At 39.9% G+C, this 13630-nt stretch overlaps 1 protein-coding gene and 1 long non-coding RNA gene across 5 annotated transcripts in view; one reads left to right on the forward strand and one right to left on the reverse strand.

Moving 5' to 3' along the window:
- Nucleotides 1-13630, forward strand: part of Col25a1 (collagen type XXV alpha 1 chain) — a 410366-nt gene that overhangs the window by 340779 nt on the left and 55957 nt on the right. For all 4 annotated transcript variants that reach the window (XM_021157594.1, XM_021157596.1, XM_029474968.1 and 1 more), the window contains exon 18: nucleotides 5012-5056. In XM_021157594.1, the coding sequence (XP_021013253.1) occupies nucleotides 5012-5056 (45 nt within the window). The remainder of the gene's footprint in view (nucleotides 1-5011; nucleotides 5057-13630) is intronic.
- LOC115030590 overlaps nucleotides 9213-13630 on the reverse strand; it is a 126078-nt gene continuing 121660 nt past the window's right edge. The window contains exon 3 of the long non-coding RNA XR_003836171.1: nucleotides 9213-10907. This is a non-coding gene — a long non-coding RNA (uncharacterized LOC115030590). The remainder of the gene's footprint in view (nucleotides 10908-13630) is intronic.

Genomic DNA, 13630 nt, shown 5'->3' on the forward strand with positions numbered 1-13630 from the left:
ATTGCTGATGCTTTCCTGCTGACTCGTGTGTGACTCTAACCTGTGCCATCAATGTTGCCTTATGGAAACTAAATTCATCTAAGGAACTAAATGTTAATTAGCAACATGAGCCATACCAGTTTCACTAACCAAGCTGTGGATACATTAAATCCATCATTTGTGCTTCTGCACTGAATATGTTTATACTTATTCTTCTATCTGAGTCTGAGGCAAGAAACAAATGTTAGCAGTACCTCAGCTGAGCAGCTAGGTCTCAATTCTCAGTATAGCCAAATCTCTCCTAACAGACAAAAGAAGATGTGAAGTCCACGAGATAAATTCCCTAAAACCATGGCCTTTCCTTTGTGGAGTGGTAGCTGATGTTATAGATAGGATATGAACTGGGACATAGGATGCACCTCATTAGTGGAGAGAGAAAGACAGCAAAGCCTATGGCAGTGGTTTGGAACCTAACGTTGAGAGTCTGCTGTATCAGTTGGTGTTCTTGAAGTCGTGGAGAGAACTTTCATTTAAGAACTTGAAGTAATTTTTAAGAAGGTTTTCATATTTCTTAAACATTTCTCTAATTTAATACTTTCTTCCTCTTAAAACTGAGAACCTCGGAGTTTTGATTCATCAGCTCAACTCCAGGCGAGCCTGAGAGTCCAACACACCTCTGCAACTCTTACTATCCTGGTCAATCTTTTGATCTTCAGTTTCCAAGTTTACTTCAAGAATCCATACCGAATATTTTTAATGAATGAGCTAAAATAACGCCCATCCTCCTCTTCCTAGCTAATCTACAGCAATACAACTTAGCTCCCTTTGCTAGTAGCAGATATACACAGCCAATCACACAGGTTACTCTTCAATGTGTTTTGGTGAAATGTTTCAAATACATTTTGGGGATGAGCCTCAGGTGCCACAATGTTCTTTCCATGGCTCCTGTCAGTGGCAATAGCCTTCCACAAACACGCCCAGCCTTGCCTCTTAGGCTGATTTTTCTTTTTGAGAAACTGCTTAAACTTTTCAGTACATATGATTTTCTCTTCTTCCTCCTCCTCCTCCTCCTCCTCTTCTTCTTCCTCCTCCTCCTCCTCCTCCAGGATGGTCACAGACAAGGATGAATATCTGCACATGCTAATTTTTCCCCTTCACAGACTTTTTCATGCGTATCATAGCAGACAGCCCCCTCTGACCTTTCAAAAAAGAAAATGTTGGAATTACTAATGATAGAGGTCCATGGTCTACTTTGTTTGAGAAAAAGCAACTGATGTTTTCAAATAATATGATTAGGGGATTCCATAGTCTTTAGATAGTAAAGATGTGGCTTACTTTTCTCCAAGATTGTGCTTTTCTTTAAAATAAATGTCACCAGGAGCCAGGCTAGATGGAATATGCCTCTACCCCAGCACTTGCAGCAGGAAGACGTGGCATTCAATGCCCACCTGCCTTATTTAGAGAGAGCCTGAGTCAAAGGAAGGGAGGGGCTGGTGAGATGGCTCAGAGGGTAGAGGTGCTTCTGCCAACATTGAGGGCCTGAGCTGGATCCCAGAACCCACGTGGTAGAAGAGAAACGAATCGTGCAAGAGTTGTCCTCTGGCTTACACACAGACACACACACACACACACACACACACACACGAATAAATAAATAGGCAATTTTTTAAGTAAAGGAGATGAGTACACCTTCAAAGAATCTCTAAAACACAAGCCAAAGCAAGCCTCGGTAGCCTTGTGTAAGCTCCCCTATCTCCACTGTACAGGAACCAAATTGGCCTTAGTTGCTTGAAAAATATTGTATTATTATAGTTATTTATAAAAATAAGTTAGATTTATTCTGGACATTTACAGCTAGCAGGCAGAAATGCTGGATTCTCTTTGCATTCTATCAAAAAATAGATTTAAATTACATTGAAAGGAGCTTTTCATCTGGGTTGATAGTGACTCGAAACAAAAACTACCCTTTTATTAATGTGTAGCTCAGATTCTGACCTCCCTGGTCCACTCTCACCTTCTCACTGTTGTATGGCTGCCTCTGTCTAGTATCAGGTTTTGGTAATAATTCCCTGAACATTGAAAACAGAGGATTTCCATGTTGGCTGCTTAGAGCCAAAAGCAGCAAACGGACCCTAGTGTACTGTCAGTCCTCGATATCACCCAAGGCATTTTTATACCATAGCAGGGTTGGGCTGTGGTGGTCAAGGGCACACTAGTTCCCACATTTAGGGGTGTTCCCAGAAAAGTATAAAATAGAACACGGCCCAAGCGGAGGGTTGAGCCTTGCACTGAGATCCCGCCCAGTGTCCGTCTAGAATCATTGTGAAGGATTCGGTCCCTCCCACTGTTCCTCTTGCAGCTTCAGCAGTAATGTGTGTGGTTGGCATGTGAGTTAGGGTTACACGCTGGCTTGTCAGGTGTCTGTAGATCTGTAAGGTAGGAATTATGTTTCACCACACAGCTCTTCCCAACCTTTCTTTTGTACACTGAAGAAGTATATCACTTGATTCTACATCAGAAGGGGCCCTTACCAACAAGCTATGTGTACTCAGGACCGCTCCAACAGAGCCCCAGGTGTAAGAAGCTTTCAGGCTGGAGAACGAAGACTTAAAGAGGAAAAATAATACAATCAGAAATATAATTAAGGGCGGTGGTGGCGCACGCCTTTAATCCCAGCACTTGGGAGGCAGAGGCAGGCGGATTTCTGAGTTCGAGGCCAGCCTGGTCTACAGAGTGAGTTCCAGGACAGCCAGGGCTATACAGAGAAACCCTGTCTCGAAGGAAAAAAAAAAAAAGAAAGAAAGAAATATAAATAAAACAACCTGACTCTTAATTAAGACTCAGGTCTAACCCCTCGTCTGAGCCATGGCATAGACACGGAAGGCAAAGTTAACTAAGACACTTTCTCATAGTTGGTAGCTAAGCTTTCTGGAATGTAAAGATAATAAAAAATTCTTTAGAAAGAAATGTCTTACTAAAAATGTGAGGTGTTCTATACAGGCAACATTAATGATGATACCATCTTTATTATGTTAGCTAAAAGCAGGAATTAAATACAAACATGGAAAGATGAATGTCTCCAACATTCAACACGTAAGAATAACCACATGCATAACAAATATACATACATACTGTAGAGCGTCTGTCATTTCACATTTCGTTATCTTACGTGTTATTCTCCAAAGTTTATGCATTTTTTTCTCATTAGAAAACATTTTGTGTGTTAAGCATGTATACGTGGGCATATAAACTATGCAAAGTGGCTGTGCAGTTCTTTTAAGTTAGTAGAGAAAGGAGTGGTAGAGATTCTTACTGGAAAATAATATTATAGCCTATTTATTTCCACACATGCTTCAGATGAGATATCATCATAAGAGTTTGGGAAGACTTTTTAATAAAATCTCAAGTGTTATTGGTTGTATATTCTTTGCAGTTTACTGTTTTCAAAAACCTCATACTCTTTTAAAGCAAAAGATAACTTCAGTAAAATATGTGAGCAAGCCCATTCTGTTAGGTCCTCTTAATGTGACTGGATAAAGGGTAAATGAGAAAAGCAATATATTGTGTTGTATCTATGTGAAGTTTAATATTCCTAGACACATGGTCTTGAGATGGAATGATAAGCAAGTTTGTATTTCTTTCTTCTCTAGTTCAATTTCACTGAAGTCTTATTTATAATGCACACTCCTGCAGAGTGCTTTTTCTTTTGCATTCCTGAAATACCTTTAAGAAGCACCAAAAGAGCCACCACCTCCCCATTTTGTCTCATCGCTCAGCTTCAGAAAATATCTAAAGGCTTAATATTATAACACCAGAACGAATTCTAGCTCCTCCTAGTCTGAAAGTGCTGACAGTAGCGATGGAAGATCCAGTTGTTCTGAGTGGGTTTTCTTGTGTCACAGATTATTCAAGGTCCAGCAAAATGGCTCAGCAGTCAAAGTGCTTGGCCAGCCAGGCCTTATAACCAGAACTGGACCCTCAGAATCCCTACAAATGTAAAGGAGCAAACCAAACCCTCAGAAGTGTCCTGCGACCTTCACACCATGTGAGCTGTGGCAGGCAAGCACCCAAGCACAGTGATAAAAACATAATTAACTAAAAATTAAAGACTATGGAAGCATTTAGGCTACAAATTATGCCTCCTCCCACCACGACTCCTGGGTCCTCTCTAGAAATGGTTCCCATCTCTCTGACTGACCATAACAAAACTCTGTGGTTATTTACCTTCAGTGGCACTTCCACAGAAAATAGATAACATTTCAAGACAAATATTGTTTTTTTTTTCCTGATTCCTTTATTCTCTCATAGTTCACTTCATGAGGATTTTTAAGCACTGTAACCGCTTGTGCTTAAAATAAACATAGCCAATTCTGTGAAAATGAGAAGGTTTAGCCTGTCTCCAGTGTGCCTACCCAGGGTGTACCACTTAATCTCTGACCTGTATTCGGGAACAGCTGCATGGAACCATTAGCCCAGCACTGCTAAGCTGGGTCACTGTAACCCAGCAATTGTCAGGAATATAGGCTGGAGCCAAGAATATTCTTAACTGTTTATTTGTCTTCTCATCCTTCAGGAATGGAAAGGAACTCTTACTATGCTTTTAAGTGAGCAACCTGCTTCATGTGTACGGTTTTCCTATGGCCATCTGCTCCTCCAACAGCCTCTCCGTTATCTATGCGGGAAGGGCCCTGGAATCGGCTGCATTATTGAAGCAAGCGGCTCCGATAAATTGTTGGCCAAAGGAGTAGTCAATTTAGTCTCTCCTCCTTCCATTCCTCTCCCATGCCATCTGATAGAGATGCCACTGGGCAGTGAACTGCAGGAAGAGGCAGGTGCCCGAAATATCTGCCAAGTGCCCAGAGTTGAGAGTGAACTGAGCTGGGTAATCTAATCAAGCTAATTACTCCAGTGCAGTCCTTGTGTATATTTCCCTTTGCAGAAGCTCTTCCTCTGGGACATTTGCCATGTTTTTCTCTGATAACTGTGACTGCGTAAATGTCGCTCTATAATGCTATGTGATTTTCCTGTGTAGGGTGAACCAGGGCTGCCTGGGCTGCCTGGACTTCCGGGGATAAAGGTAAATACTCCACTGACAGACTTCCTAGAACTATAATTACGAGGCAACTACATTGGAGGAAAATAGAAAGAAGAGTGAATACAGGTTGCTAACAAGTCTCAAGTTGTTTTAATTGATTGACTTTTTAATTGAAAATTGAATGTGGGTGTTTAAAGTTGGCCTTTGCCATCTAGACTGTATATGTCACTGCTGGCTCTATCATGCACGCCCCTGAGATGAAAGTAAGTTGTATTTCAAGTGAAGTCATGCAAGGTCTTTAAAGTCGAGAAGGGATCTCTCTTTACCTTTAACTGTTGACTTGATTTCTAAGAACCTATCAAGTTCTTAGCATCCCTATAATTCACTCAGGCAACCACATATCTGCTTCTCCATTAGAGTAACGCCTCTAAGATGCCATGCCTCCACCCCATCAGTCACACCCACTGAGAAACAGAAACCACACTGTCAAAGTGTTTTAAGTCAGTACATGTGCTTTCCACCTAAACTCTGTGTACCTGTTCACATAATTGCTTAAGGTTCAGGATTAAAACATTGTTTTCAGATTTAATTTTTCAATTACTTAATTAATTAACATCCCGATATCCAGTCCTCTCTCTCCTCCCAGTGCCCCCTCTCACAGCTCCTCCCTCCATCCCCCCTGCCTTCTCCTCCGAGAAGGGGGAGCCCCACCACTACCACCACCACCACCATTTATCACCCACCCTGGCACATCAGGTACTTCAGGACTAAGCCACTTAAAATATTAAATAATTTTTTAAATTTTTAAAGACTTTTCCCAGGGCAACCATGAGACTTACTGTCCTATTCCCCTAGCTATAACTATTCCTTTAGAATCAATTCCATATAAATATTACTCAGAAGTGGCAGGGAAGCAATACAAGCACATTTTTCTGTTCTTCAGTTCTGTGTGCTATTTTATAGTGTGTTAAATGAAGTTAGTCTGATTGACAGTCCTATGGTATTTATAATACTTATAGGTGATATATACACAGAAAAACTATACCTTCTAGGTTGGCACTCAGAAATTCTGGTTCCAGTATTTTGTTAGCTTTTCCTAGATTACTATAAAAAGTTCAGGTTGTTTTAAATAGATGCTTCAGTCTGACTCTTGGATAGAGAATGCACTCTAAGAAATGTTTGCTGACGAGTCACAGTCACTTGCTGCTTGGCAAGAATAACATCCTAAGTTGATATGAAAGTTCCTATTACAGGGCTAATTTATGACCATTCCTTAGTAACTTCCATGCATTAAAAAAATGACAGCTCTTTCTAAGTGACAAGATCATCATCTTTGAAATGATTTAAGGTCATGCTTCTTGGGTGTTAATTAGAACCTGGTGGCATTACAAATCATAATGAAGACTTTTGAGGCAAAGGACATTAGAAGGACAGAAAAGTCCCTACAGCAAGAGTGTTGGCTTGTCAGGGTGCAGCCAGGGGCTCTGACATCCACTTGTCCCTTCTCCTGGGCTTTAGACACCTTGGTCAAAAAGAAAGCATTATTTTTCCAAAGTGCAATGCAGATAAATACATACAAAGATGTGAATGCTTTCAGTAGCTACCATATTTGTTACCCTTGGCTTGCTTCAATGTTAAATGTCTACACTGACACTTGGCCTGTCCCTAGTCACCCATGGACCTTTATAGAAGATCATGGACTCTCAAGATGGGAGGGTTCATTGTAACTTGCCACCTCCAATAAGGGCTTGAGTTCCCACAGCCTGAGAAAGTGCTGGTAATACTTTGTCAAGGTGGTGTGGCTCTGACAGACACTGCCCTCCTGTCCCTGACAAGTGACTGCTCTGGCAGTGAACCTGTCACTTGACAAAAGCTAGTATTCTCTAGAGATGCCTCTCTGTGTAATGGGAAGGACACACTTGGGCCACAGTCTGCTGTTTGAGATCAGTCATTAGCTCTATTTTTTGGCTTAACAAGATTTATCTTCTCGCTTTAGTTCAAGTGAAAGATAAGCTTTCATTATAATGTAGCAAGCACTAAATGTGAGCAAATAACTTTAGAGAAAAAGACAATGTAAGAGCATATTAAGGTAGTCAGTATTCACGGTATGTTGTTCATCAAAGTAGACTTAAAGTTTTTGTGATGTCACTTCATTAACTTGGGACTCTCTTTACTAGTTGAACTTGCATCGTTCTGCTAAGGTGGCAAACCATACAAAACCGTTCATTCTCATTTCATAGTTTAAGTTAACAGGATTGAAAATTAAAACCCTTACATGTGACTATAGGACGTGTGGTAACTAAAACATCAATCTCGATCTTAGGCCTATGTGTTCCTTTTATGCTTTGGAAATATTTCCCACCGTGTCCTCCATGACTGCCACTAGCAGAGAGGACATGCATATGCCATCTGTTGCGTCTAAGACGCTGAGGAAGCCATCCATTACATACCACGAGAGCTTTGGTTCAACACCTGTTGCTCTCGGGGAATTAGCTGGAAACTTAATGAGCGCCCACATGCCTGCCACAGCTCTCAGGGACAGGAACCAAGTGCCTAAGCTACAGGCACCAGACTCATCTCGCTATCACCTCAGTGTCCCGCTCTGAGAAAGGTGCTAATACTGCAGGCATACATAAGGGAAGTCACTAAGACCAGGCATGACTTCATCTCCAACTGCTCGTGAGCTTCCTGCAGTTATTTGAAAGTCCTCTCACCATGTGGAAGGCATTTGGAATTCCTATTTCATGCATTCATGGTTCATATAGTGTCAAGATGTTCAACTGGGAAAATTAAATTATGTACAATGTACCATGCAGAAATTGATCTTCTGGAATAAGATTTGAGCTTAGAAAATTAGTTTTATGAACAAGCTTTCAAAAATTGCTGGAGTTTTTTTTTCCCCTCAAGTATCTTCATGGATAAAAATGATTGGGCCTACCTTTTCTGATATCAGATAAGGAGGCAATATTCTAAGTTATTTTTGAAAATCTTATTCTTGAAACTCGTCTTGAAAAATACATTGTTAATGTATTCTTGTGGTTGCACATCCCTCATAAATAGACAACATTGACCAGAAACCCTAGAGCAAAGCAAATCAAAGCCTTTACTGGTGCTGTGACTCAAGGCAAGCCTTGTAATTTCTCTGTGCTTCAGTTTTCTCATGAGAGCCAACAGTGACCATAGCACCGAGGTCTATAAGAATGGAATGAATGAATGAATGAATGGATGGATGTGTGCATAGCTCCTGAAATGTCTCTAGCACAGACCAAGTGGCTGTTGTTGCTCTTTCTCTTATGACAGCTCAGAATATTGGAAATGTTACTTACACAGCCATTCAATATAGTATTTCCTCATGTAAATAATTTTAACCTGTAGAAAATACACCGAGTTATACTCTATATAGATAAACATGATGGATCCTCCTTAAGGGGGATGAAGGAATGAAACCATTGAAGCACTAAGATCACCGTCCTCCCTACCACCTAAGTGTGTTCTGGAAGCAAAAGGCAGGCATGTGCAATGTCTTGAGGATATGAGGTATCACCGTGAACATTCTCCTTCCTGAGTGTTCACAGGAAAAGCAAAAAGACAAGTTGACACGTCCCAGGTCTGTTACCTCACTCAGAATGCTTGTTTTCAGCTCTATCCATTTACCTGACAATTTCACAAATTTTTTTTTCTTGATGGCTAGATAATTTTCCACTGGGTAGATATACCACATTTTCATTGTCCATCATCTGTTGGTGGACATCTAGACTGTTTCCAGTTCCTGGCTATTGCGAATGGAACAGCAGTGGGTGTGGATGAGCAAGTGTCACTGCAGTGAGATGCCAAGCCCTTTGGATAAATGCCTACGAGTGGTAGAGCTGGATCACATACCAAATTTATTTCCAGCTTTTTGAACACACTCCACACTGATTTCCACAATGGTGGCACCAGTTTGCACTCCCACCAGCAGTGAATAAGTGTCCCCCAGGGATTCCCTCTACCCATGACAACATTTGTTATCCCTTGGTTTTGGTTTTCTTTTCATCTTGGCCGTTCTGACTAGGGTAAGATAAAAATCTCCAAAAGTAGTTTTAATTTACATTTCTATTACATAGCTAAGAATGTTGAAAAGTTTAAAAACTAAGTCTCAGTCATCTGTATTTCTTTTGAGAACTCTGTTTAGTTCCATGCCCCCATTTTTAATTGGGTTGTTTGTCTTCTTAATGTTTAAGGGTTTTGTTTTGCTTTAGTTCTTTGTATGTTCTACCCATTAACCCTCTGGCAGATGTATTGGTGGTCAGGATTTTTTCTCCTTCTGTTGGCTGCCTCATTCAAATAATGGTTTGCCATACAGATACTATTTAAGTTTCCAGGAGGTCCCTTGTCAGTGGTTGGTCTTAATGCCTGCACCATCAGGATCCTGGTCAGATTTTCCTTTTCTGTGCCTCTAAGAAAGTGTAGTCCCTGCTTTCTGAGCAGAAATCCGACTCAGGATATCAGGAATTTGATCCATTTGGAGTTGAATTTTATGACTATAAGAACTGACTGAATTTCATTCTTCTACATGTAGGTATCAGTTTGAGTGGCAGTATTTGTCTAGTTGTTGAAGATGCTGTCTCTTGTGCAATGTGTAATATTGGCCTCTTTTCCAAAAAAAAAAAAAAAAAAATCAGGTGACTGTAGGAGTCTGGGTTTATGTGTGGATCCTTAGTTCCATTCCATTAACCAGTATATTTGTTTTGATGCTAACACCATACTGTTTTTTTATTACTGTAGCTCTATAGTAAAATGTAAAATCTGGTGCACTGATACCTCAGCAGGGTTGGTTGTTGTTGTTGTTGTTGAAGATTATTTTGACTATCCTGGATCTTTTATATTTCCACATGAAAATTAAGATATTTTACAGTACCTATGAGAAATTGAATTGAAATTATGATGCAAACTTTATTGAATCTATAGATTGCTGATTGTAGGATGGTCATTTTGATAACACTAATCTTACCAACCCATGAGCATGGGCTGTCTTTCCATCTTCTGGTACCTTCTTCTACTTTCTTTTTTCAGTCTTGAAGTTGCCATTGTACAAGTCTTCGTTTTCCTTGATTAGCTGTATTCCAAGGCAGTTCTGAGGCTCCTGGGAGTGGCATTCTTTCCTGACTTCCTCTTCAGTATGTTTTTCATTGTATATAGGAAGGCTGCTGGAGTTCCTGAGTTGATTTTGTATCCTACGACTGTTCTGAACTGTCTTGCCTAACCCAAGACATTTTTCACAGATTTTCAATGCTTGCTTTTATCTTTCCAAAGATAAAAGCAGTTTACCATATCTAGAAGTCAAGTTTTAAGTAGACAGGGAAGCTATATTACAGCAGGTACTACATGAAGTACTACAGAAAAAGCTGTTTGAGCAGCAACCATGGTTTCAAGGTTCACCTTTCCGTGAAGCTTAATGCTTTTACTCTGGCTTTCACATCAGTGAGAATCTGACAATCGGATCAAGAACGTAAAAAAGGCAGAAGGGTTTAAGGTGGTGAAAAAACCTACCTCACATCATAGGAAGTCCCCCTTGACCTAGAAGCAGTTTTCAGGGGACAGAGACATTGGCTTGGCATTTTCAATGTTAAGTGCCAGCCTAGTGCTCTCTGAGTAACAAAGGTTTCTTCAGAAGCTGATGGGGATGAATGAAGTGCAACCCTCAGAAACAACAGCACATCTCAAAACTGACAAAGATAAATGCAGGGATGTAAGAGTAATTCATAGAAGAAAGGGAATAAGACGTCCTTGGTGGATGGGTCACACTGTGTCATTGTTGTTGTGACTACTTCCTGCTTGCACAGAAGATGTGAGGAACTCGAGGCCCATCAGGAAACTCATAATGAAAAGCAGCCATGCCCTTCATGATGCAAGTCTGTTAAGACCAAAACAAAATAATACAAAACAAAATCAAAATGACAGGTTTGAGAAATCAGTGTTTTAGGAGCAAACTTCACTTTTATTTTATTTTAGTCTCTTCAATAGTTTTAGAAATCAGTTACTACCAAAGCTTGCTGCCTAGCAGTTCTTAGTATAACAAATGTTATTGCTGTAATTCTCAAAAGTAGGTATCATGCTGACTTGAATTCTAATTAGCCTTTAAGCAAGAAGAACACTGTATGGCTAATGCATTCTGTGTCAGGACACATTAATCAACATTATTGGGGATGCTTTTAGCACCCAGGCACATCAGCACACATTTTTCAAACCCCGTTATACTATTTTTGGGGACAATGAAATCAGATCTGTTCAGGAATCATAAATATCAGGGAAACATGACTTGGTCTAGAGAGAGTTTTTAGACAGGTTAAGAAAATGATATATTTTACTTCTCTAATTGATAATGACTTATAAAAATAAAGTAAATAGTAGTAAATGAAAAACCAGATACTTTTCTGGGAGTGAGAACTAATCAGTTAGGACTTTCTGGCCACCACTCTGCCTAACAGATGGTATGTTCTGGAAGTCTATATGGAAACATCTGGCAAGCCATTTCTGTGTAAATGAAACTGCCTCTCTGTCTCTCTATATCTCTTTTTCTCTCTCTTTATCTCTCATCCTTCCTTTTTTCATTGGTCTAATGACCCCTGCTCAGGATTTGTTGGTTCCTCTCACCTTTATGAAGGCTATCCTAATGACCATTGTAGAAGGTAGGGTGTGGCCATCAGAAATATGTCCCTGCCATTTATTAGAAAGTCATTAAGATTTTATTATGGAATTCTAAGTCTTCGTGAACTCTTTAGCCATCACTAGATTTCAGAAAAGCCATGTTCCTAAAAATCTGCCAGCTTTGCTTCATGTTTTTGTAATATAGATGGGCAGTGGTTGTTGGACATAGTTGCTGTCATGATTGGTGGACATGACTGGAGTGGTTGTTGCTCTTGTGGTTGGAAGACATGGTTGTAGTGGTTGTTGTCATGGTTGGGTTGTTGTCATGGTAGATGGACATGATTGTAGTGGTTGTTTTTCTTATGGTTGATGGATACAATTGTAGTGGTTGTTGCTCTCGTGGTTGGTGAGCATGACTGTAGTAGCTACTATGGTTGCTTTCTCTGTTTCCCTTTAGCTTTTGTGCAGGAGACTTCATGTTTGAGTTGCTATCACAGTGAGGTATTTGGGGTGGTTGTTTTTCATAGGAAATAGGTAATAGTGGAAGAAACTGACTGCAAACAAAAAATATATCCTACTCAAAACAAAGACACATTTTATTCATTGTTAATTAAATTGCATGTTGTATGAAATAAAATCCAATTTTGCCTAATACGACCAGGAAAAAAAATGTACGAAAGGTAACATTGATGTAGAGGGTTTTCCCCACTAAAATCTCTTTAATGTCTGGCTTAAAAGACTACAACTATATTCTCATCAACATTTCAACAATTTCTAAATCTGTTGTTTGTGGTTAAGTATTTTCTACACCTCAGATAGGTAACTGGACAAAGAAAAGTTATAGTAGTTTCTTCAGATAGAATTGCTGATGTTCTTTGATATAACCTCCAAGCTCCATAAGTGGCTGTGTCTAAAAGGTTAGCCCTCATACAGACTCTGAAGCCACATCGCTGAGATGCTGAAGGACAAAAGCAAACAGTCTAACCCTTAAGCCCTCTTCAGCAGTCTAAAGCCAGGATTTCCCCAGTACATTTCCTGAACTACTACTGTAAGCCCAGGAGACAAGAAAGGTTAAGAACCCAAGATCCAAGCGGGGGTCTTCATGCCCTGTCTATATCAGTAATCATCTCTGAAGTCTGAGAGAGGAGACCACTAAGTACCTCCTTTCCACCCCATCATGAGATGAGCAAGATGGAACCATGGCCCTAAAGTTATGGAGCGCTCTCAGAGGAGACAGACACCGATTTGCCATCCTATAGCTAGATATGTTGAGATTTGCCTTGAAAACATCAGAATATGGCACGTGTTAAGATATCTGTATGTGACTGGTGCTCCGTTTTGGAGTCATGATCATGAGCAACTAATGATACTAAAAGCCTTTCAGACCATGTAAGATCAATAGTACTAAAATTACTGACACTGTTAAGTCTGTTATTGGGTATATCTCTTGAAATTAAGTAATTTTATCCTGAACATTCCATTTCAAAATTTTAATATGTTTTTTAAAGGAAGGGAAAGGCCTTTATCCAGCTGCTGAGATAGCAATGCCCTAGTCATATTAGCCTTACACATTTGTGAATAATGCAATTGCATGCCTGACTATTTTGTAAGCTAAACACTAACTCAAATAAGGAATGAGTTTCTGCAACTTTTGCCCTGTCTTCTTTTTTATTTGTGTGGTTTAACAAAGCTTCCATTTGATTGGCTAAAGAGATCATTTTATTTTTTGCCTGAAAATGTGTTAAGCATTCAAGTTTACAAACATCCAACCTCTACATTACAGTTTCATGAACATAAGAACATGACCAGTGACACTAAATTGCTCTTGAAAGTAGCAAGAAGATACATATTCAGATATATTATAGCATATAATATTTCTATCAGTAAGATACTATTACTTTATTAAAAGCATTTTACTTAAGCCGGGCGTGGTGGCGCACGCCTTTAGTCCCAGCACTCGGGAGGCAGAGGCAGGTGGATTTCTGAGTT

The sequence above is a fragment of the Mus caroli genome, chromosome 3 (genome assembly GCF_900094665.2).
Source record: "Mus caroli chromosome 3, CAROLI_EIJ_v1.1, whole genome shotgun sequence".
NCBI lineage: Eukaryota > Metazoa > Chordata > Mammalia > Rodentia > Muridae > Mus > Mus caroli.